This window comes from Macrobrachium nipponense, chromosome 31, assembly GCF_015104395.2.
Source record: "Macrobrachium nipponense isolate FS-2020 chromosome 31, ASM1510439v2, whole genome shotgun sequence".
Taxonomy (NCBI): Eukaryota; Metazoa; Arthropoda; class Malacostraca; order Decapoda; family Palaemonidae; genus Macrobrachium; species Macrobrachium nipponense.
The window spans coordinates 26,029,598-26,055,638 of record NC_061093.1 but is presented as its reverse complement, the minus strand read 5'-3'; the positions used below and the strand labels follow the sequence as shown (position 1 = coordinate 26,055,638).

The following is a 26,041-nucleotide window of genomic DNA, read 5'->3' as shown; positions in this document are numbered from 1 at the left end:
GCTGAGATGTGAAAGTACCGTCTGTCTTTCGAGAGTGATTGCTGTCGCTTGATTGCGATTTTGCGACGACAACAATAACAGAGATTATGTAAAGTAGTAAAGTGGATTTCCTAACACAGCTCGCTAGAATGGTTTAAGGTGACGCAGACAAACGGCTTCTTGAGAGCAGAGACAATGTTTCAGTTAAGAAAGAAAGAGGAGAATAATAGTAAAGACCAGATGTACACCAAGGCGAGGAAGTGACATTATGCAGATTTTCATCGACGTAACATTTCTGCAATAAGAGAATTCATTTCCTGGAAGACAAAGGGAACAGTGGAAGGCAGAGTCACGCGAAGAATTCGACCCTAATCTTCAACTCCCGAACTTCCTGAGGAATAGAGAAAAGGGGCGAAGAAAAAACAGGAAGATATAGATAGAAGGCTGGTCGATGCGGCCAGTTATGGGTGTTAGTTGTCCCTTTTGACCAGGGCATTAAGGTAAGGTGAAAGTGCTAAAGTGCTGTCAAATGGGAAGGAGGAGGAGGAGGAGGAGGAGGAGGAGGAGGAGGAGGAGGTGGTGCCGGGGAAAGGGCACTGGAGTTAGGTTTGACGAGGGAGCCTTCATGTCAGTGTTAATTTATGACTCTTCTATGGTAATGACTCGGCCGAAAACGAGCGTTCAGGCTTTTCTGGATTGGCAAGAAACGCGGCCAGATGACTGTTATTGCAATTTACGAGGTCACGAGATGGGAAAGTGAGGTGCACGTAATCTAGTTTACTCTAATGAATACTGTATTGCCTGTCCAGTTGCCTGTGGCAGTAGGTTTGGTTGTGACCTGTTTAGTTATTAGGTCATATTTTTATGATTTTTTCTTGAGATATTTAATGAGACTTCGTAAGTTAGTCAGACTTCGTAAGTTAGTCACTACCATTATCATCATTGCTATCATTATGAAATTATAATAATAATCGTAATAGTACACTGACGGGATTACTGCTTTCATTGTTGCTTACATTCTACAACAAAATCTATTTACTGACGGGCCTCCCCTTAAAAAAACCAAAGCAACAACAAAAATGGAAACTTGTCTGCATCTAAAGCCATTGGTATGTCACAGCCTTCCGCCTTAGCTCAGACTAACAGCACTCCCTCTCCCTCCCATCCCTTGCTCTCCCCCACCCTCACCCTCACCCCTCTCCCTTCCAAACTTTCTCTCGTGCCCCTTATTTTTCTTCGTCTTCTTCTTCTTCTTCTTCTTCTTCTTCAAACTCCTCTTGCTCTCTCACAATGGCCTGCCCAAGAAGAATGTGTGACGTCACGGGTCAAAGCCAAGGCTTGGCAAAAAAAAAAAAAAAGTCTAAGGAAAAGGAGAAAGTGATAAGGAGAATTCTCTCTCTCTCTTTCTCTGTCATCTAATTCCTTCTGACACTTGGATAGGATTGGGTGTCTGAGAGGTCCTGACTTCGCCAGATGGGCTCGGGACCTACAGACAGCACCTCAGAAGTCTAAAAAAGGAGGACTGGAATGTCCTTTGTAGTTGTGGTATGGAGCAGTCATTTGGGCGCTGATTCATTACCATTGTCTGCGTCTCGCCTACCTGGGGCTTTCTTGGAAGTCATTCTTAACAGGTGTAATGCTTCCGTTTTAAGGATCGGGAGCATTGTATTAAGATAACTTTGGGGGGTGGGGGTGGATGGAAGCCGAATGCTCAAGGCTTTTTTCGAGTATATGGGCTTTATCGAATGACCAATTATTCATCTTATATGAAATGATGTAAATTTATTGGCCGGAGTAACTGTATTTTCATATAGTAGTCACCTGCATTGAAGTACAGTATGTACGCATATATAATATATATATATATATATATATATATATATATATATATATATATATATATATATATATATATATATATATATATTATTATATATATATATATATATATATATATATATATATATATATATATATATATATATATATTTATTTATATATATATATATATATATATATATATATATATATATATATATATAGATATATATATATATATATATATATATATATATATATATATCGATATATATATATATATATATATATATATATATATATATAATATATATATCTATATATATGATAATGAATGTAATAATTTTGTTTCTAAGTAACCTTTGCTTTCTCAGAGCAAGCAGTATATAACTTATGTAGTATAAAAGCCTTTCAGTTTAGAAATTTTATAACCACAAAAAAATTAAAGATGAAGCATTGAAAGATTTTCAGTGCAACTCAAACGTATCATCCACTTACGGAGAATTAAAGACGTATTGTCAGGTTAATTTAACTGAAAGCACAGATTCTCTCATATAATGTTACACAACTTCACAAACTCTCCCATATGTATCATTGTAATACACAAACTCTCAATGTGTATCATTATCATTCTAACATACGCATCGTCGTACTGAATATACTGAAGAAACTGTATGTAAACGCATTGTATCTCCACATTCGTTCGATAACCGTTGATAATTTCTCAATACCATTAACAAAAAAGGTCTACAAACAAGGAAATAAGATTTTTCTACGAAGAGTGACACTAGTTATCCTCACATTTGAAGGTCTGACGGGTTTTCCAATCAGAGTGCCTTCGTTTGAGCTTGTAAAGCAGTATGTGCTTCCGATTCGTGAAAGCTGCTCTCTCTCTATCTCTCTCTTAAGACTTTATGCGGCTCCCTCAAAACATTTTATCGATTGCGTTTCTTTCGTTCAGCATGCATTAAAGACCTGAGCTATTTGGAATAACCACAAAAAAATGAACAAATCTTTGCACACTGGACATAATTCAGTAAAAGAGTATCAAAGGTGGTTAAAGGTAAAAGATGCAGTTGTTCCCTTTTGATTAGAATAAGAACAGAGTGACTTCGTTTCTCTTTCATGAGACAGTCACAACGCCTGTCTCACTTCTTCAGGTTTATAACGAGGGAGATTCTGAAAGCGCGACCATATCATGATATGCCGGCAAAGGATGAAAACGAAAGTGCCCTTCCTCGGCCGGAGCCAACTTTCCTCTCCAAGAATGCTCTCTCTCTCTCTCTCTCTTCTCTCTCTCTCTCTCTCTCTCTCTCAAAAATATCTCCAGTTCAATAATAACTACGATGTGCACCCAACATTATAGCTATACGTTATAGCTATACACTCTCCTTGATTATATGGCGTGGTTATCATCACCCGTTTGAATTCATAAGTTCACTATATATAATATCAGTGGATACATTTTTACGTGTACTTCCTTCACATGTTTTTTTTAAAGGCTAATGTTTGAGTAATTACATATGTACACATGCGCTGTATCTTGACCTTTCATTATTATTTCTTTCTGAGAACTCATACGTACATACAATTACAAATAGGACGAAAATCTTTCCTGTCTGCAACGAACCTTGTACGCGTCTTTTAAGCTACAGGTCTACCATCCCACATCAAGTAATAACTCTTACTCATTGATAACAGTACGATAATGGCAACCTATCCAAAAAAAATGATCAGAATAAAAAGAATTGTCGATTTTTCTGTTGTCAATCATTGAGAGTCGTCGTATGATTAATTTTAAATTCATTTGCACGTGGTTACAAGTACAACGATAGCAAAATGCTGCTTAAATCATAAACCTGCCATTCTGAAACACAATAACGTTGTGAATATCAGAACTGGAATTATTTTGACACCAAATAAAAAGTAAAAGAAAAAAACCAAAACGAAAATAAAAAAAAAAATCATTCAGGGTCTTTACAAGCAATTAAAAGACGATAACCCACGTCAAGCAGCTACACCAAAAGCAATCACCTATATGCGGACGGAAAAAAAAGAAAGAAAAAAAAAGTCTTGTCTACTTCCCCGTTACCATTATGTGCCTGGCTATGACCGCTTTACTTTCCCTCTCAGCTGCTGCCAAGTGAAACTCGGGTCGCGCAAACCCTCCACCCACCCCGAAATCATGCTAACTCTCCTCTTCCTCCTCTCAGTCTTCGGAGGCAGAACAGGTCAAAACGACGGAGAGAAATATCTATGTTAATGGCGAATGAAGGTATGGGTACTAGTGGTGAAGGCATGCTCATCTGGGGCGACCTGGCAATCCTGGTCTTCAAGAATTGAGCCGTCTTTCACTGGTACACGGATATTGCGCTGGGGGGCAAGGTCCGAGGTGGGACGGCCAACGAGGTCACTAATCTTGAGAGTTTCGTCACTCAAATGTGGATCAAATGTTTTTTTCTCGAGTACTTAGCGCTGGGATACAGTAATCAAGATAAGAAGGTAATTTTACTAATCTTTGATATCTTCCTTGATTTTAAAGGTGCAAATACAATTAAAAACTGCATGGACCTTTGTCCTCACTTCGTATGAATGAAAAATTAAGAGAATTCTATTTTAGTTACTTAGAGCTCACATACGTCTGCTAAAACCACAAACCTTAAAAGGAGAAAGCAGCAAACGTTAAAATAATTCGTGCTCGAAGGAACGTGCGAATTCATATTCATTTGCAAATGTTAGTATGCGAATGCATGTTTATATATGTATTCATGCAGGAGGGTTGTGATTTTCCTTTCACACACTGCTCTGTGTAATTATAACCTGTTGCGAGACAACTTGCAATAAAACGAGTCCAGAACACCCAACTGAATATGCATCAAGTTTTTATTGTGAAATAAGCATTAGCAAGAAGATACAGATGGTTACCTTTGTAATAAGTAGGAAGGCTTTGTTTTTCATTTGGCTTCATAGAAAGGAGGGTCGTGCGAGTATGAGTGACAGCGAAAAACAGTTCAACATATCTTTCATGTAAGGAACTATAGCCCCTTTAGTTAAGGATATGTAATGGGAACCCGAATGTATACCGTGTTTTGGGCGAATATTTTCAGAGAGAGAGAGAGAGAGAGAGAGAGAGAGAGAGAGAGAGAGAGAGAGAGAGAGAGAGAGAGAGAGAGAGAGAGAGAGAGAGAATCTTACTAAAATCTCCATGCTTTACCTTGAAAGTCAGATACGGTACAGTTAAAACAAAGATGATTAAATCTCTTTACCGAACTATATATGAAAAAGGAAAAAGAAAGAAAAACATACTGAAAAACAAACAACCCTTTTCCAAGAGCCATTTTTTTTCTTAAGACTTTGAACTTAAAAGGCTGTGCCTCTCTTATTCGATTCGTCTGTGTAAATGGTCTACTAAGCATCAACAATTAAAGTGGAGTCAATTGCCCTTGTTATGTTGAATGTCACTCGGTAAGAAAATGATTTAAAGTGACCCCGTTCGCTTCTGACCTTTCCGATTTGTTTGACCTTCCACGGCTCAGAGTCAAGGCGGATGTCGGTGACTGTATGTTTACGGGAACTGAAAGCAGACCTGATCCTATAGAACCAAAGTGCAGCACTGTGACTGTTTATAAGTATTCATGAGAGCAACTTCAGCCTGATGACGGAGGCAATTCAAGTATTTTTTTTTTTTTTTTTTTTTACCGACATAGCCAAATGTATAGAACATAAGAATTCCAATAAGCAGGTTGAAAAAAAAGTTTTGAAAACCGAATCAAAACTGGACAAGAACTAAGCGTTTGAATTCACTTACCGTTTCATTGTTTTAAAATGTATTTTAGCAATCTATCTATCTATATAATAAATTTATGCTCGAATTTACCCAAAACGCGTTGCGCCTACCTCATCTAGTCTAAATCGGCCTGTTTTTACTTCAGTTGATAGGTCACTGTAGTTCTTATGGTAAAAGGACATGGCCACTTATGAGAGAGAGAGAGAGAGAGAGAGAGAGAGAGAGAGAGAGAGAGAGAGAGAGATACGATATTCTCTTCATTACTACTTCCAAGTAGGAGTAAGCTATTTTCACACTTCATAGAGTACGCGTCAGAGAGAAAATGGATAAAACAAGAAATGGCAAAAAATATATAGATAAATAAAATATACGGATTTTTGTTTTCATTTGTAGAACCTGAAAGACCAGCCGCATCTCGATGAATAAGTTTAGCTGGCATTTATTTGTCTATGCTAAAGGTAAGTTTGAAAGAACAATACCCTCAAGATTTTAACTCTTAGATGGGCTGACCGTTGTTTAGACCTCACCATGAAGAATGAATGCAAACAAATTACGCTCCCCCCCCCCCTTTTTTTTGTTAGCGTTTTTCTCCAAATGGTGGCAAAAATGCAAACACTGCGAAGGTCACTAGAAGCTTTTTTTTATTTCATTTTATTTTATTTTTTCCCCTTGAAAGAACGGTGAAATTTCAGGGACAAAGCAGCAGGCAGCGTACATAGTCCCCCGTAGCTCAGCAATATATCCGACACCTCCGCAAGAAGACCTTGCCGCTTTTTGACTTAACCATAACGCGTAAACCGCTTCGCCCGCAAGTCTACCGCCTTGCGTGCATTATCGGGACGATATGTTTGAAGAGACAACCGATATTCGTCGTAATGGCTTCACTAATAATCTATTTTATTCATCGGCTTTTTGCAATAATGCTTCATGCTTCTCTAATTGGAAATAACACAATCATTTCTTTTACAATCACATCCTCAATGTTGTACCGTTATTTATCTTTTGTTTCCGCTCTCCCTGTCTCTCTTTCTCATGGGTCTGATATAATTCGTCGATTAAAATACATCACACCAGCTTATTTATGACCCGGTGCTCTGAAAAAAAGGCGCGGAGGTTAATCACCCATTATAACGTACTAAGTCCAATTAGAGGCTTTTATGCTTTGAAATATGCGACGTCTTGTAACCCAGATTGCACCAACGTGAGCCGCAGACAAAAAGCGCCATCACTTTAATCACTCCTTAGGTGATGAGGATGACTTTGTCAATAGCGAGAGCAGTGGTGTTGTGTGGGTAGGAGGGATTTTGGTTGGTAGGGGGACGCCGGGTTTGTTAGCTGTGACGTCCCAAATCAAAGGCGGTGGGAGTCGTGATCCAGAAACCTTGATCGCGCTAAATGGATTTCTTCACTATGTGACATTGGCTCGCAGTTGTGGGGTCGTCGTGGTATCTTGGGAAACTTGAGATTCAAAAGCACGTTTAGTGGAGGTTGCGTCATCCACAATCCGTACACCGAATGGGTTTATTACGTATGGAACTAATAGGTTTAGGTACCGTTTACTTGTTTTAAAAATAGCCTTGAGGGACAGACTGTTAAGCCTGAATGAGTACTTACCGAAAGACAGGTAGTCTTTCGTATATAAAGATGCCCTGCATGATCTACAGATATCGGTGATCTGGAGGTATGTCATGAACGTATTCTCGCTTCCTAAACATAAATAAAAGCGAAGGTAGATTTGCAATTGACTCAATATACATTGAATTTCCTCGCAGCATTTGGAAATGATTCACCGAAAATGCCACAGAGAGCATAGGCATTGTTCCGTAAAAATTTTAAATTAAGACTTTTGCAATTTTTGGGCCAGCAATCTTTCCTCCTCTTGCAGATTCGTACATGAAACCTTAAGAGTACGAAGCGATACCGCATTTATGCATCGGTGAATTTTGTGAACCACGAACCACACCCAGAAGAATTTTAACAGAGTCTAGATAGCTATTCTCTCTCACACACTCACAAACACTCTTTCTCTCTAACTCTTCACCTTGGCCTGCAAGTAACGCTGAAAGTACAAGTACTCGAGGCGCCTCCCTGTTGCAAAGCAATCGAGTCACAGGGGTGGAAGGCGTTGAGAGGAAACACCCTCGGGACTTATGGCCTAATCAATGAACAGATCTGAATCACCCTACGTCCCGTTCTCCTTAACCTACGCCCTCTGACACATTTCAGGTGACCGATGGATATAAGGGTCAATCGGCTTTTTTTATGTAATCTGTTTCCTCACCTCTCATATGTTTCATGGATTAGTTCAGTGAAATATATCGTTATTCCCCTATGGCTGATTTTCGAGGATTATTGCTGACTTTACTGGATGTATGAAGGTTTTAAGAATAACTAAAGAAAAATTCTAATAGCACCTTGCGAAATTAAAAACAGAAATGAATAAATGACCATCCCCCTGAATGACAGTGACCGTCTGATGGAGAATTATTTCGACACCGACAGAATCGTGACCACAGCGACACGGGTTAATTGCTTTTATGTCACTAGCAGGTTGCACAACTCGTAGGTAATTGTAATCATGACAATCTCGACGGAAAACGATTCCATAAAGGTACTTTGAATCCCTGCACGCCCTCGATTCGAAATTTGAAACATGCTTAATCATTCTGTGTTTCAAGAAGAAACGCAAATGCGAGACTTGCGACGACCTCAAGGGGTTAAAATTGTATCAATAGAGATGCACAAATAAACAGGAATTATGAAAATGATGATAATAATGACGATTCTCTCTCTCTCTCTCTCTCTCTCTCTCTCTTCGGTTGGGCAGTTCCCAAAGACCTCATTGATTTGATAAGTAACTGTTGGAGCTCGAGACGACACCGAGTACTCCTACAGCCACAGACAGGTCAACGTCGGGTCGCAGGAGCTCAAGTTTCACAAAGAAAACCACAAGGCCTTTCAAACAACAGAATCTTTACGCAACACAGTCAGCAATCCATCTTCTTTATCGGCAAGATAAGGCTCGTCTTCTCGAATAGGCTTTTGAAGTATGAAGCCACGATTGTCATAAGACAAGAGGAGTCTGAAAACCAGCAATCCACAAGAGGGGTCTGAAAGACAGCAACCTGTGAGAGGGGTCTGAAAGATGGCAACCAACTAGAGGGGTCTGAAGTCAGCAACCCACAAGAGGGGTCTGGAAAGTTAAGAATATCTTAGTTTAACCACTGAGCTGATTTAACAGCTCTCCTAGGGCTGGCCCGAAGGGTTAGATTTTCTATTTACGTGGCTAGGAACCAATTGGTTACTAAAGCGTTTTGTGGGACCCGAACCACATTATATCGAGAAATGAATTTCTAATCACCAAAAATAAATTCCTCTGGTTCCGCACTGCCGGCAGCAGGGAGCAAACTCGGGCTATCAGACTGATAGGCGAGTACGCAGCCAACTCGTCCAATGAGGAACTAGAGGGGTCTGAAAGTCAGCAACCCACGAATGAGGTCTGAGAGCCAGCAACCCACCGGAGGGTCTGAAAGTCAACAACCTACAAGAGGGGTTCTAAACGCCAGTAACCTACAAAAGCGGTCTGAAAACCAGCAACCCACTACAGGGGTCTGCAAGCCAGCAACTTACAAGAGGGAGTTTAAAAGTCAGCAACCCACAAGAGAGGTGAGAAAGCCAGAACGCCAGCAACCCATGAAAGCTTACAGGATGATCTAGGTATAAATGCCAACTTGATGTACGATGACATATAACATCAGTACAGGCTCTTTTGCTCGAAATGTCGGTGATTCACGACATAAGAAACGTTGTCTGTGAGCAGCGCAGGAAAACCTTATAAAACAACAGGCGCGCAAATGCGCGCTGCCATTTAGGCATATGATAATACTTCTAACGTTCATGCTTCTTGGTCTTCCCGTGACCCCGTCAGGTGGAGCGGGGGTCCAAGTAAGTTACAGAGGTTACTAGCAGCGTGATTCTGAAGGCTGGTTACGATATTATCTTTATTTGTTTACTGATGTCTCTGTTTTCTTCATCTCCACTGAAAGATCTTTGTATCACAGTAATAATAATCAAAGGAAATCAAAGCGTCCAAAAAAGTGAAAAATACTACAGCTACAGCAAGAACAGTAATAATGATTAGAGTAATTTGCTCTACAAGAGTACAGAAGAAATCTTTCTCTTAACGTTTTGTTATCAAAAGTTATAAATATTATTTCAATATAATCCCACGTTTTATTATTTTAATAATCGAATATCTAGAAGTAAAAATATTGCTGTAGGATCTCCTGTTTTCCGGATGGCATATCAAAACATTTGGAGTGATTATATTTTAGTTAATAGTTCCAAGTTAAATTATACTTCAGTCATAATGACTTTGCTCTAAACCCATAAACAATACTAACAATCCATTAAGAGAATTGAAAGGATACGAGTGATCAAATCAGCTACATGTATAGGAACAGAAGTATCGGCAAAGCCTTTACAGCGAGACAATGATGGCAGTGCGATTGTTGACAAGTCTCCACTGGAGGCTTGAAATAAGTAGATATAGGGCTGACTTGGTAAATCACAGGTCAGCAGTTCAAATCCCCAAAGTGGAGCTGAGTGTATTCGCCCTTATCCTCAAAGAAGAAGTATGTCTTATTATCTACTCCCAGTTAAATGGCGTGGTTATGATTCAGTATGATTGTTAGAGGTTGTACGCGAAGTAAAAGCGATGTCACCATAACTGTGCAGTTAAATTTACGACCAGAAATAGAAAACTCTCTCTTTGGCGTTAAAAGAAAAGTTTCGCTCATTTCCTAAACCGCCAATGACACCGTGAGGGGTCTAAAAAAAACGATATCTCCAAAGAACATTCTCCTTTAGACTCCACATTTAGAAACTAACCGACAAGACGTGGTCGACTTTTATAATCGATAATGTATCCGTTTGAATAATGAGGGAAGATGCTTATTATTACCATTGTTATTATCAATGATTGGCCATTTATACAGAGTAGCCGTAAAGGCCATTAACTAGCACAAGAAGTTTCCACAACACAGTCGAATACCCATATGTAACAAAAGAGGAAACCCCAGTGCTGAAATTATGGATTATATGCCAGCTTTCATGGAAAAATACTCGTTAATCTTAAGAAAATTTTGTTGCTAAAATCCATTCACACAAAGACAAGTTGTGTATCATTTGTTTATGGAAAAAGGACCATAACCAGAACTTTTATGAATACGGTATCCATAAATCGAGACTGATTTTCCCTTTACTATTTTTGTGTTAATGCACGCAATTATCGAGAAATATTATATTCATGGAAATACTCCTGTGGCAAGTTTTCACGCTTTCCTATCTAAAACTGTTATAAATTTTACGAAAGTGGGAATGAACACAAAATTTGACATCTTACAGAGAGGAAGAGAGAAAAAGATAGATTTTTTTTTATATGTAAATGGTACTTTTGTTCTTGGAAAACGTTCATGAAATTTGAACCATTCTGTTTCCACATGGTCTGAGTTAACATACATCTAGTGCCCACTACGAGAAGTGAGGCTAGAGAATGTTCTAGGGAGCAAAATAAAGGATAGCCAATCTTGAGATCAAGATGCATTAATTAGGAAAAAAACCCGCTACATTATAACAAAACTGACTTTCATCTTTTCAAGTATAACTTATTTGAACAATGAACCTGAAAATGTAGATATTACGAAATATGTGCATAATATAAGTCCAAATTTATGCCCGCTCGTAAAGCTCAACTGACAGCACAGCCTGTTCGGCCTCGTAGCGGAACCTCACCGACTCTGACCTTCAGGTGCTTAAAGTACTTTTCAAGAAAGCAGGGAAGAAGAAGAAGAAGAATAAGAAGAAGAAGAAGAAGAAGAAAACAGACCTTCCAGCATAACCCAGCAGGCAACGATATAATGACTGATGATGATATGAGCGAAATGACATTAATTTCGATCAGAAGAAATTCCAGCCTCTAATAGCTGATGAAAGCTTAGAATTCAAGGGCAGAGAAAATTCGCGAGTAATGAGAGTAATACTCTCCTCCATCTCGCACAAAATACAAGGTCTTCAGACACAGAACGCCTCATTAATCTAGTTTAACTCAGAATGAGAGACTGCAGTATTTATAACTGGAATGGTTGTCCAAAAGTTTTCTTATATGTGGAACATGAAGGTGTAGCAATGAACGGACAATAGTGTAAATAAAATTTTCTTTATAAATAATAATAATAATTATTATTAATTAAATGCACCCACAAAAATGCACCTAAATCAACAAAACCTCACGTTTTTCTCTTAAAAGCTACAAATACCTATCGGATTTCCAAACAGTCACTCTCAAGGGCGTCTACCAAAGTGAGTAAAAACAAAACTATCTAACCAAACCATGGAAGAAAAACTTCCCCTTCTACCTAAACAAAAAAGAAAAAAAAAAGTAGTCCTCTAAGCTACCGTTACACTAGAAGGGGCGGACGAAAAACAGGCGAATGTTTATGGATACCAGTCCAGCGCTCTCAGTGCGATGCAAAGAGGGAAGATCGAAGTCAGCATATAATTGTGCTTTTATTTATAGAAAGATTCTTTAATAGAGAGCGAAGCACACGGGTTGCTTCCTTAGTTAAGAATTTGATATCAAATGGCCTTTATATTTATACTAATATTTTATACTATTTTGAAAATTACCATTAAAATAGTTGACTGTATTAAAGTTAGTACAGAGCTTTTTCATATGCAATATGCTTAATGATTTAAATGTTTCCAAAATATTAGTAACCCAGACTTACAAGAAAAGATATTAACTATCCATAGACATATCTTTAGGATTCATCAAAGAACCTGGCATTTCAAACATCATCCGAAGGCACCGTTCTTTAAAGGTGACCTTCAGAGTAACGGTACATGCAATTATGATTTTCATGCAACCCAAGCCTTCCGATTAAACTTTTGAACGTTTTTTTTCTTACATGCAAAAGTGGCTTCCATGCAAAATATCTCTTCAAATATAAAAAAAATAAGCCGCTTCGAAATTAACTCAGAATATTGATGTAAAATGATTTAGTATTCCATGCTCATAAACCAAAAAAGATTGTATTCCCTATAATCAAATCCTCCTCTTGCACCCTGAAAGACAATATGATGTTCCGAATAGTAAAGTATCATGATGATTTATCATGCAATTTTGTTCATTTTAGTGGACAGTTAATGTGATATAGAAGCCAGAAAAAACCAGCATATTACGTTCTTATCGAGACCACCGGTCTCTTTAAGTCCATAAAGGGTACCATCCACCAGGCATTCTTAATCCCAGGAAAGGAGTAATGGACGTGTTCCGAGTCCTAAGTGCCAGCATTACTTATGTGATTTATAATAAAGGGAATTGTCCTGTTCTGCTACAAGGGGGGGGGGGCGCGCTGAGTACCTATTGTTCTTTCAAACCGGTACATAATAAGAATCGGTTCTTGTCCTCTTGCATTCCAAGATGATCAATTCAGCATTCCTCTAGCCTTTTTTATTGGCCAGCCATTGCTGTTCCTCACGCATATCTAGATGCTTTATCTATTCCGCCATCTCACAGTCGTTGACTATGCATTCCAAGATACACTGACTCTTAAGGACCGTAACCAACTAAAAAAGCAGATTTCAGGACGTAAGTCAGTCTACCAATTCAGCAATGTTCAAAAGACAGTGAGAATCGAAACTGAAAATAAACGCGCTTTGTTGTCGTCACCAAGTGGTTTTATTTAAGAAGGAGAGGTTTTTCTTGAATCATTGGTTAGCAGATCCAACCGAGCTAGATGGTCTAATAAGGTGATCATGTCCAATAATAACACAGCAGAGAACCCAAAACCAGTCTAGCGGGTAGAGGCATTTAAAACAGCCATTAAAAGTCACCAATACTAACCCTCAACAACAGATACTGTACCACTGTTCCCATCAATTTAACCACCAGCCATCCAGCCACAACGCCTCCAACGCTCTCGGAAGAGAGTAAAAGGACGCGTCTGTCTCTCTCTTTCTCTCTCTCTCTCTCTTTTTCTTTTTCTCCCTCTGGTTTGGGAACTAGGCTGAGATAGAATGTGGCGAGGGGTGTGGCCTAACAGGACTCTGACTTGCTTACGTTCGTGTTGAAAGTTTCGTCGCTTCTCTTTCTCGTCAGCCGTCCCTATTCCTGAATACTCTTAACTTTGGTTATCTCACTCGATGAGAAAATCTATAAATCTTTAAAAGATTCTGGTGGTATTGTTATTGCCGTGATATAAAGACCCACATCTGGTTCGGTGTGTGCTTACGAGTGGTTTTGCAATCCTCTTTTTAATCAAATCGACTGTGACGAGAAACTGTAATCTTTGTGTTGCGTTCAAACGAGACACTAAAGGAATCTAACCACAGGAGGAGAGAAAAAAAAAAAACTTCCGATTCTTTACGTCATCTCAGTTAAACAAAGGAAATTACTTAGAAAATAAAAGTTTTATGGTTTCGAAATTACAGCGTATAAAATATAAGTGTCGTCTATTATAACATTTTGAAAAAAATATATACATTCTATAAGCTTGCGTTTTCTCTCATAAGCATCGGGTTTCTAAATGACATTTCCTAACCAGCAATAAATCAATGTAACTGAGTTACCGTAAATTAGCATTGCTAAAGAATGGCGCGGTAAAAAAAGGAATATTTTAAACTAGAGCAAGAAAAGATACTTGAATTTATGATATTCAAAGCGATTATAAATCGCAAAAAAAAAGGAACGAATATTCTTGGTATTTATAGGAAAAGGGGTTTCTTGAGATACTGCACGGCAAGTGGTATAGATTTTTGTAACAGACACACACACACACACACACACACACACACACACACACACACACACACATATATATATATATATATATATATATATATATGTATATATATATATATATATATATATATATATTATATATATATATATGTATGTGCGTTTATCACGTTCTAAACTTTCGTGATTCAGTTATACATATATATATAATAATAATAATAATAATAATAATAATAATAATAATAATAATAATAATAATAATAAAAGGAGCTCATAAAAACGCCAAAATATTGAAAGTAAGTACTATATTTCAGAGACTGTTGTCTCTCTCTTCACTTTCTATATTTTGGCATTTTTATTGGCTCCTTTTATTAGATTGAATTCTGCTGTAACTGGACATTTTTAGCAGTCACATTTATGTTATATATATATATATATATATATATATATATATATATATATATATATATATATATATATATATATATATCAAATAGTGAATAATCATAACCCACAAATTATGGCAAGAACTAGGAACCAGTTTAAGAGAATTTAAAGGTAATCCATGACACTCCCCCGGCTTTCTCTTCGTTTAAGGCAAACTTCAGCACGCACTTTATACGGCGGCGAGCGAGATCCAGGACTTTGGAGAGTCAGTCCCACAATTTCATGAACATCTCGGAAAAAAATTCATGCCTGGGGTCACGTATCCATGTTTCCACCATCTAACACGATCACTTGCGAATCAGAAGGCCGCCAGTACTGAAAATGACTTCAATACAGACATTCTGGGATCTGATTTAAGGTTTTCACTGACCGGCTTTAGCAATTGTTAAATATGATGCCATTCAAGCTAATTAGCCCAGTTCCTACTGCTAATTTTACGGACAATTAGAACAGACCTAGAGAGTCTGGTGTGAGAAGTAATAGGTGACAATGAGGTCTGAAAAACCCGCAAATCGTTTTAGTAACTAAAAGGCACGAGCAACATAACCTACATTAAAAGCTAAAATATAGAAAGGGGCGGGGGTGGGGGTATGGGGCCACTGAAGTACAGACGATGCAAAAACCATAACATTGAGAATAATGAGTGAAAGTAAAAGACATGCTTGAGGCAGGGACCGAGAGTGGAGGAGGAGGAGGAGGAGGAAGGCAGCCAACAAGAAAAGTCCTCATCAGAATGCAGTAACAGCAAAGAGAGAGAGAGAGAGAGAGAGAGAGAGAGAGAGAGAGAGAGAGAGAGAGAGAGAGAGAATGTTATTTTTCCCTTGTAAGAGATATAATTACTGAAATAATGACTCGGCAATTACTGTAATGACCAAAAAAATCCTTAACTGGACATCAGAATCTCGGAAGAATCGTATGTGTGTGTGTGTGTGTGTGTGTGTGTGTGCGAGTACGAATGGGCGAACTCGAGTTGGAGAAAGCCTATATGACTACGAGTGGGTCAAGGTATGAAAATGTGACCCATTAAAGAATCTGAAAATATTCCCTTTGGGAGTTTAAAGAGGAAAAAAGTATGGAGAGTAAGAGGTCGTTTTCTCTATCGTTTGGCAAAAGAAATAATTCAGAATGAAACCAAACTCAAAGATGTCTCCGCATTTTGGAAAAAATCTAGTAGTTTTTTTTTAAATGAATAAAATTCAATGTGACATGTAACTACAAGCCAGCACATCTCTATGAAGTCATATTTTATTTTTATAGATATCATTACACTAGAAATTCTGCTCGGGTTTTACGTATCTAATTCTCTCCAGTATGCACAAACGGTAATCATTAACAAAATCTCTTAAAAGCTCGAACAAAGTGGATCAATGTCACGAATCTTTTGCGAGTTAATGCACGTGACGACATTGCCTGGCTGGAAATGACTTTGTTGCAATTTCACGAGAGATCAGGCGTGCAAGAACGAGCTTACAGCATCGAGATTAACCACAATTCGAGACACATAATCTATTACCAACTGGAACTGTTAAAAGAAATAATCGTTACGACACAATTTGTTAAAACGGAATTTAAACGTCTCCGCATTATTTGTTCACGGAACGTTTTGGGATCCGCTTTGTTAATCAAGGGTGCGGAGGTGGTGTTACTTCTTAGTGATATATGAAGTTATCATGAGTAAATCTTCGCATCAGAAGATATTCGGCTATTAGAAACTGGAGAATTAGTTCAAATGTCCAGCCATAAAGTAGAAGACAGTAGTCAACTTCATGGTAATGTTTCACACGAGCACATGCACAAAACATCTTAACGAAGACAATTACGTTTACCGACATAAGAAAAGAAACTAATTACAAAAGAGGGGGTGGGGGACAAGCTGCACAGTATCACGAATTTGAAACTCCTCGTCGCTAAGAGCAATCACATAAACAAAGATGTTAAACATTTTTCCACTTTGGAGACTTCAACGAAGCAGCAAATAATGATCCCTTCACCGCAAACTCCATTTTTTTTTTAGGTACGTGGTATTTTTACTAACCTTATTGATATCTTCATGATGCCTGTTCCGCAGACACTGATAAATGTTTTTCTCCTTTTCCTTAAACAACAACAGCACTTAATTAATATAGTCCTTTAGTGCATTATCTCGGGATAGGCGAAAAGTAAACGGAAAGGCTTCGCGGAGCCTTCGATGGGTAGCTGAGGAGGTCTGGTCCAGGAGTAAGTGAATGGCCTCTAAGAGACGCGGGTCCGTCTCTGACGCGAACAACACGGAGACTGCTTGGGAAGTGGTGGTCGCCGCGACAATGCCACCCCTTATATATCTTCCTTTCACAGCCCCCCTCGCCCTACCTATTCGTCTTACCCCCATCCTTGATCTAGTCTCTCCTGCTCCCCTTTGCCCGCCACTATCATCGTAGTCCTCAGAGGAGTTGTGATACATGTTTTAAAGGACAATTAAAAATGTGAAATAGTACTTGAAACGTCCGTTAGTATTTTGTCAAGCGTTCTTGGAAAACGAATTCATGCTTGTTTCAGTTAGATCTGTGAATTAAAGTAAGACAATTCAGAAATCGGCTAAAATAATCTCAGAGGTAAAGTATACATACATACATACAACACACACACCACACACACACGATATCTATATATATGTATATATATATATATATATATATATATATATATATCATCATTTACTACAAAAATTGGAATTATTTTTCGATTTTCTTACCGGATCTCATTGGGACCCATTATGCCTCACATCTAACCGTGCTCAGAGTATCTGTTCCAAATTGCTGTCCCTCTAACCAGAGTATATAAAATAAGGGAGACTACCCATTCTATATACTTTGCCTCTGACTACACTCCTAATGATGGCCAGGGAAACTTACGTTTGTGCCGAGTAAGGTGTTCTTAGGAGGTTACCTATCCACGTAATGACCAGACCCAGTAATGCTTGGCTGCATTGTTCAAGATGATACACGATAATGCAGGGCGTTCAACTGGGGTCACCCATCTAAGCAAGGAGCAAAGAGCAACGTCTAAATTTTATGGTACACGTGAATAAAAGCCAGTGATGTTACTGACAAGGTTTAAAACAACTAAAACAGCTCGTTGTCACTGGATAAAAAAGCCCTCTATTATCAAATGGTCTTCGAAAGAGACTGATTCTATGTACTTTGTTATTTGGTCAATTCAGTACATTTCATAATGAACCCTTCAGTCGAACCTGCTAGGAGACAAGTTAAACTTTGGCTGATAAAACTAAATTTTTTATCGCAAATGAAACTGCAGTTAGAATTCATATCTATATTTACATGGTGTGCAACTCGGAAAAGGAATAAAAGCATTATCTCTTTTTTCAAAGGAATTCAGACGATAACTAAGTAAAGCGTTTTCCCACAATTATGTTGAAGGTGTTTATTTGTACTGACCAAATGACGATGAGCAGTGGGAATGTGGTGTTACGTTCATCTATAACTCCTTCATCAATGCTATTAAGCTGGTCTAAATGAGGGAGAAGTGATGTTCTACATTACATGGAAACCTAAGAAGAAAATGGTGTAACACTTCAGAATGGAGAATGGATCCCTTGTTTTACAAAAAAAAAAAAAAAAAAAACTTTCTATGAAAGTCATCGAAAGTATCGAATATAAAGTTTATAATATAGTTATTGAATAAGCAGCCATGTTCTGGACAAAAACTTATGGAATTCAGCCATTCAATTCCATAAAAAAGGTAACCTTAACTATAAGATGAGAACGGTGTCTGGTATATCCTCGACAATTCATAGCATCAATTTCCTACTGAACCAGAAATAGAAATGGCTGCATATAGGGTACCAGATTACTCATACCCGTTATCATTCTCATTATTATGCAGACCAAGTCAAAAAAACATTAATTCTTCTAGGCCTGGCACGGGGATTCGTCTTTAGTACTGGACTAAAATTTGAATTTGATCAGAAACCCGTTCACTTTGGTTTACAAAATAAATAAATAAATAAATAAATAATCACATAATGAAAGATAAAGGTTGCGAAGATTTCCCGAAGAAATTAATGTAAATTTTGTCCCAAAAATTCGAGAGAATATGTAAAACTGAAGGTTTGTTCAAGTAAAATGGGAAGAGAAGCATATATTAGTAACTGACTGGCCAGATAGGAATTTCACATTCGCCATAAAATTTGAACTTAATGAGATAGACAATAATTTTGGCAGTCATAATCCTGTCTCTCTCTCACTCTCCCTGCACACACACACACACACACACACACACACACACACACACACACACACATATATATATATATATATATATATATATATATATATATATATATATATGTGTGTGTGTGTGTGTGTGTGTGTGTGTGTGTGTGTGTGTGTGTGTGTGTATATTCACTCGAATTTTTGTGTACAAAATTTACATTAATCATCAGTGTCTGCGGAACAGGCATCATGAAGATATCAATAAGGTTAGTAAAAATACCACGTACCTAAAAAAAAATAGAGTTTGCGGTGAAGGGATCATTATTTGCAGCTTCGTTGAAATTACCAAAGTGGAAAAAAATACACACACTCTCATATATAAATAAAGTAATTTTTTCTCTGTTATAGGGGATGTCTACAGAATGTATTGGACTACAAGTTTTCAGCAAGTTTGTTCGGGATAAGACTGCCAGCTCTGCACCCTTATCCACTTGGGTTGTCACCAGTCACAGTCGACTGATTACCATTTCACTATTTACATCAAAGAAATGACTAAATTTAATGCTTATGCGATACAGAAAGCAATAAAAAAGGGTAAACAAAATACCGACTGACACGGTTCGCATTTCACTATGCATAAGCTGAAATTGAAATCGCGCCGCAAACGTATGCTTGAATTTAAAGATGTATTGAAATTAGTTTCCCCGATCCTCTGCGTAAAATTCAAAATTCACGGAAAACACAAATATATATATATATATATATATATTCATCGAATATTTCCATTCGCTCATTCTTCCTCATTATCTTAGTCTGAGGCTGTCACGGATTATTCTCACTTGCATTTTTGACATCATCTCTCGTCTCGAGGGCGAATAAAACATAACGGTGGAACATTAACAGCCTAACCGCAAATGTTTCCCACTCTGTGTTCTCTGTTTTCCAGTTCATTTCTTTATTTTCCTTCGTTCTCACTTGTCTTTTGAATGGTGCCATGGCTCTTCCGCATCCAGCATCCAAGCACGTGAAAGCATATCTTCTTCTTTCATTCTACTTCCTGTGAATAGACTTTCGAAAGCTATACCACCTTGGAAGTTCAGCTTTCGTAAAGCGATTATTTATAGTTGAAAGAAACGGTAGGTCTCTTTTTATACGTGGATTTATTGATATATTTTTATCTATTTACTTGTTATAAATTCGTCATTGGATTTCATTAGAACTCGGCGGAGTGTGGTCTTTGGGCCATGAGGAACTGGATTAGATTTAGAAATGGATTTGGAACCAATTGTAAATCCCAGATTGTTTTCACAGAATTCGGTGGAGTGGTCTTTGAGCACGGAGGAATTGTGTTAGATTTAGAAATGGATGTGGAACCAGTTGTAAATCCCGGATTGTTTCCATAGAATTCGGTGGTCTTTGAGCCTTGAGGAATTATATTAGACTCAGAAATGGATTTGGAACCAGTTGTAACCCCGGATTGTTTTCATAGTCATTATGGCACAAATAAATAATAGTGGAGGTCAACCTCGAACAATTGTCCGTCAATCAATCAATCAAACAAATTTTATATTCATCAGCATTGCAGCACAGGGAAATTTATGGAACTATTTTTTCTCCTAATTTTACTATTGTCTTTTAGATATAAGAGTTGAGATAATTTGGGTTACGTGCAAATAACTGGGTGTTAGACGTTTATTAAAACTTCAGTTTTCTTTATGTTTTGCACCTGACATTGAAGGTATAAATTTTTTTTCTTGTATTTTTTTGTTTCATCATCCATTTTTCGCCAAATTTTTAAAGCAAGCATATCACACGCATTCCTCTAGTAGTGAAAATGTTAAAACAGATATTTTTCGTAATGTACAACATGAGAAACACAAAAAATAAACGAATATAAAATAAAAATGGTTAGATTAATATTTGATAAAATGCAGTAATTAATGAAGCATATTATGCAACATTCACCAAAAGGCGCTACATTTAAAAAACAACCGAAATCAAACATCTTTGAGAAAAACACCGGAACACTGCCATAATAAGCAAGAAAAAGTAACTCTTATAAGTAACAGCTGGGGTAACAGAAACTTTCTCCGGACACAAGTAAAATGTAATGAATTTCCCGACACAAGTAAAATGCAATGAATTACGATATAGAACAGGGTAGATTAAATAACAAAGAGAACCAGAACAGAAATCAAGCAGATGTGGCACATCGACAGGAACAAAGTGATTCCAGATGATCTCAGCGATCAATCATCGGGTGCAACAAACGAATGACGTAATACTTCTATATCGAGCCGCGTCATTCCTGGAATACAAACACTATGCGAGATAATACCTTTCGGGAACGACTACGGTACGTGTTTTCGTCTATTCAAGTCAGCCAAGCCAATATATTCATTATTCATGGCATTTTCAAGTACGTCCATAATTCACCATCACAGGAAGGTCATGGACTTCTGCTGCGTCACATCCAAAATCAAGATTAACTGCTTCAGTATGTCCGGGAATGACCTATCTTCATTTGCTTCCGTTAACTCAAAAGATAACGATGAAACACTTATCAGTGTTTTTTTGTTTACAGTTTTGCATAACTGCCGATTCACTCTTGTTGGGATGGGAAACATTTAAACATTTTAACTTATAATGTGTGTGTACATATATATATGGGTATATGTGAACATTTTTGTTACATACACCTGGGCATTATATATATATATATATATATATATCTATATATATATATATATATATTATATATATATATATATATATATATATGCACACTATACATATATATGTGTGTATATATATATAATATATATATATATATATATATATATATATATATATATATATATATATATATATATTGTAGCGTCAACCATGAACAATCAAGAAAACTGACACATGCTCATAAATATAGCGCCCACACAACATTAATAACTATTCTAGATTCATACATTGTTTTATATATTTATGGAGGGACAAAAGACAGAAAGCTGATCATCATAGCATAGTACTTACTGAGAAAGAGAGAGAGAGAGAGAGAGAGAGAGAGAGAGAGAGAGAGAGAGAGAGTGATACAATTTTGCATAAATATAAATAAAAAGAGAAGCAGAACAAAATAACTTTTATTTTTTGAACCAATGCTCGCAAAGCAATTATCAAATTTTAACTAAGTATTTTTGCCAAGTATTAGACGAATATGAATGAACAAAGTACTTGACAATAAAGGTATTTTTTGCAACAAATTTTCAAAAAAGGACTGAATATGTAGCTGTGCTTAAAAATGATCTAAATACTTAGGGGATACATAGTTAAAAGCGTATAAACTGATGTGGCGTTATTAAGTACTTTAGGGAATGCCTAGGGTTTATGCCACTAATGAGGGACTGTACCCAAAACGGTGCGGGGACCACTGCAATTTAAGTCAGTTGCAATTGCCTTATGGTTGGCATCTTATGGGAATCTTAAACCAAGGTCTGCAGAACACAAAGTCGTGGCAATAATTATCATCACGTCACCTAATAGGCAAATCACCAAATGGTCGCGTATAGCGTTTTTATTGAATACTCTTTCAATCTGTATGCATTATCAGTATTTGTGTTTTGAATATCCATTGTATTAGTAAAGGTGGTAATAAAGGATATGTACCTGCTGTTAATGAAGGTCTATCAAGAGAAGTCTAACTTTAAAGACAAGTAGGAAGTAAAGACTAGTAGGAAGGGAGGAAGTGCATCATGCATAAATACGAACGATACACTATCTGTCAGATGATTGGCAAAACTATGGATATTTTTGGCCTATAGGTCTCTTTGTTTTCGAATGTAGAGAAAGATAGTTTGTATATATATGTATACATACATACATACATACATACATACATACATACATACATATATACATATATACATACATACTTACACACACACACACACACACACACACACATATATATATGATTATACAATTGTGCTTGTAAAATATTAAGTATGGAAAGTACAGATGGCGTTTAAAAATGCAAGAAAAAGAGATGAATGTTGGCCTTTGAGATGAATTGCTTTGTGTGGTATGGGGAGAGCAAGATTTACAAATGTGGCAACTATAAGGATATAAAGAAGTGATAAAAATGAATGATTTGCATAGATTGTACAATAATATGAATGAAATAAGGATGATAAGATTGTGACAAAATGTAATATATATAAAATTCTGATTTGCCTGGAGATTGAAAGAGAACAGACGCAGTAAAGAAGTAATGGAAGAGGTTTTGCAATATAAGGTCTTAACTGAGTTTAGAGACGATTGGTGCTTGTTGATGAGTGTTCTCCCTAAGCATATAGTTGTGCGAGGCAGAGGATATTGTGGAAGGTCTCTGCTCAGACAGTTCATCCTTGATATGGCAGCTGAAGGTTGACCTTGCCGGTAACTTGTTTTTTCTCTGAATATATATTTATGTATGTATCTATGTATTATGTACGCACGTCTCTATATATGTAAAATTTCGCATGCATGGCTCTCGTCCTCGGCAAAGGGAGGATTTGACATAAGCCCCTTGATTTTTGTTTTTAATGGTCCCGACGTTCCGGAAATTTTTGTGGGCAATAACGCTGTACAAGTCAACTTCCGCCGGGCAACTTCGACCCTCTGAAGTTTCTTTGTTTCAGATCTCAAGTGACCTTCAGCTTACTTGAGCCGAATATAAAGAGTGGCTGTACAGATTCTGAATAAAGATTTCCGATGAAATCGCCAAAAAAAAAAAACTGGCGTCAACTTTGCCGAACGTAAACAATGAAATAGATGAGATCAGGGTTAGTTTCTGAGCAGCAGCTGGTAGAGACGCCATCACTTAAAAAAAGAAAAAAAAAACTGAGGTAAGTAACTCTTACTAATGGTGTAATTGCTTTTTAATTACGAGTTTCCTGAAGAGAGGTTATCATTCAGGCGTCATCAGCAAAACAAAAGTAGTCTTTGGTTATCCTCCTGTCGCTAGTGTTTATAACACTTCGTTAACTACCAAAGAAGCAAGTTCGCGGAAGTATGACCTTTGCGTTCGATGTATAAAAGGACGATCAGGATAAAGATCAGTGTGAAGTGTACAGATAACGGTCGGGAGGGTTTTTGTTATTTTACCCTGTTCTTCGGTATTTTCATCACGTGAATATATTTCTCTCATTTGGCGGATCCTTTATGCGTGGGGAGAGGTGGCATGTCAAGGACAACGTGTTATAAAAAGGATCTCGGCTGCAGCATTACAGAGAGAGAGAGAGAGAGAGAGAGAGAGAGAGAGAGAGAGAGAGAGAGAGAGAGATTAACCTTTTGCCTTCTACTAACTACTTGGAGTGAGAAAGAGAGATTATCTTAACCTAACATTCTTACATTTTACTATTCAAACTGGATTTTTCCCCTAGTCATAGGATCAAACCGTCTACATTTTTCCCATCCCTGTTTTTAGCAACAGATTTCTGTTTTCAGTTTTAACTCGTGATACGTTTTTATTGGTCATTATAAAAAAAAACTATACGCTGAATTTTACAGCGAACCGGTTCAGCAGAAGCAAAAAATGAACTACGGCTTTGTGGAAATATAATATGATTACGGGTTACCTGTTTGAAATCCATCTGCTGGAGTTTTGTATTCAGTTGTGAACAAGATTACAAGCTTCCCCTGCCTCTACCTCCCCACACCCTTAGTCCTCTGGATCTGAATTGTTTTACGAAATGACACAGAAACCTGAAGAAGAGCTGCTAGGTTTTACGTGCCTCGATACCAGAATTTGAGTGAAAAATCTACAGTGGGCTTCCATTTGCCGGAGAATTAAAAAGGGATGCCAGTGGAAACATTTCCTCAGAAAAAACAGGAAAGAAGGAAAATAAAATGACCGATCAAGAATGTCCAAGATGATCCAGGTTGAGAAAGGTGTTTCCTGATTACCGTAAGGTTTCCATTCTACGTATCGTTGGGTCCTACGGTGAGAAAAAAAAAACGGAAGAATGAACAGGAATGAATGGACGCCCTCAGTCATGGAGTACGGTTTTCTCTGACTCATTCAGCGATGACTGTCAGTGATATCAGAAACTACTGAAATCAGACCTATATCTTTTCCCATTTAGCTCATGAAGGGTGTTGTTCTGAGACAATATGTTTCTGTAGGTAAAATAATCGGGATCAAAATCCCGAAGCTTAAAATCCCGAATGTCAAAATCCCCAAACTTAAAATCCCGAATGAATTAAAATCCTGAATTATCAAAATCCCGATTCTTAAAATCCCAAATTATCATAATCCCAGTAAATTATCCATTTGTCTTAACCATCTCTCTCTCCCTCTCTTGTACGAGCTTGGGGCAATTACCATTTTAGGCTTCTTGTAACGATGTCTTTTAGTTTAGTCTGTTCCTGTGTTATCATAAAGTCACTTCTCCATTGTGGTCTACAAAATACTAAAAGCGTAAAGCCCATAACAACAATGGAAGAGATCTGTGAAATTGTTCCTTCGCAAAAAGGTTGTAAAAAGTTAAATGCACATGGCTATTTGATGGTGAAAGAGAAAAGTTTAAACAATAGATACTACTGGTGTTGTGAAAGTAAGAAACTGCTTAATTGCAAAAGCCGAGCAATAACCATATTTTCAAATGGACTACATATTCTTAACAAAACTGTAGACCACAACCATTCACCCAATGTAAGTGCAGCGAACGTTTCGAAGATCATAGGTGAAGTAAAAAACCAAGCTAAAAACACAAAAGATGCCCCATGTCAGATTATACAATCGTGTACAACCACTGCTAACCCGGAAATTGTTCCATGTTTGCCATCAAAAAATGCACTTCGTCAAAAGATTAAAAGAATTCGGCAAGCTCATCATCTTCCAGAACCAAAGACTATTATTGATATAGAAGTTCCTCTGGTGCTGCAAAAAACATTAAATGCTGAATTGTTTTTAGTGAAGGATTCGACTCTAGAAGGAGAGAGACTTCTAATGTTTACCACTAAAGC

At 37.4% G+C, this 26,041-nt stretch overlaps 1 protein-coding gene across 1 annotated transcript in view; it reads right to left on the bottom strand.

Moving 5' to 3' along the window:
- Nucleotides 1-17,122, bottom strand: part of LOC135206704 (uncharacterized) — a 63,330-nt gene extending 46,208 nt beyond the window's left edge. The window contains 1 exon segment of the mRNA XM_064238125.1: nt 16,867-17,122. Within this exon segment, the coding sequence (XP_064094195.1) occupies nt 16,867-16,883 (17 nt within the window). The 5' untranslated portion in view covers nt 16,884-17,122.
- Between the last annotated feature and the right edge of the window lie 8,919 nt (nt 17,123-26,041).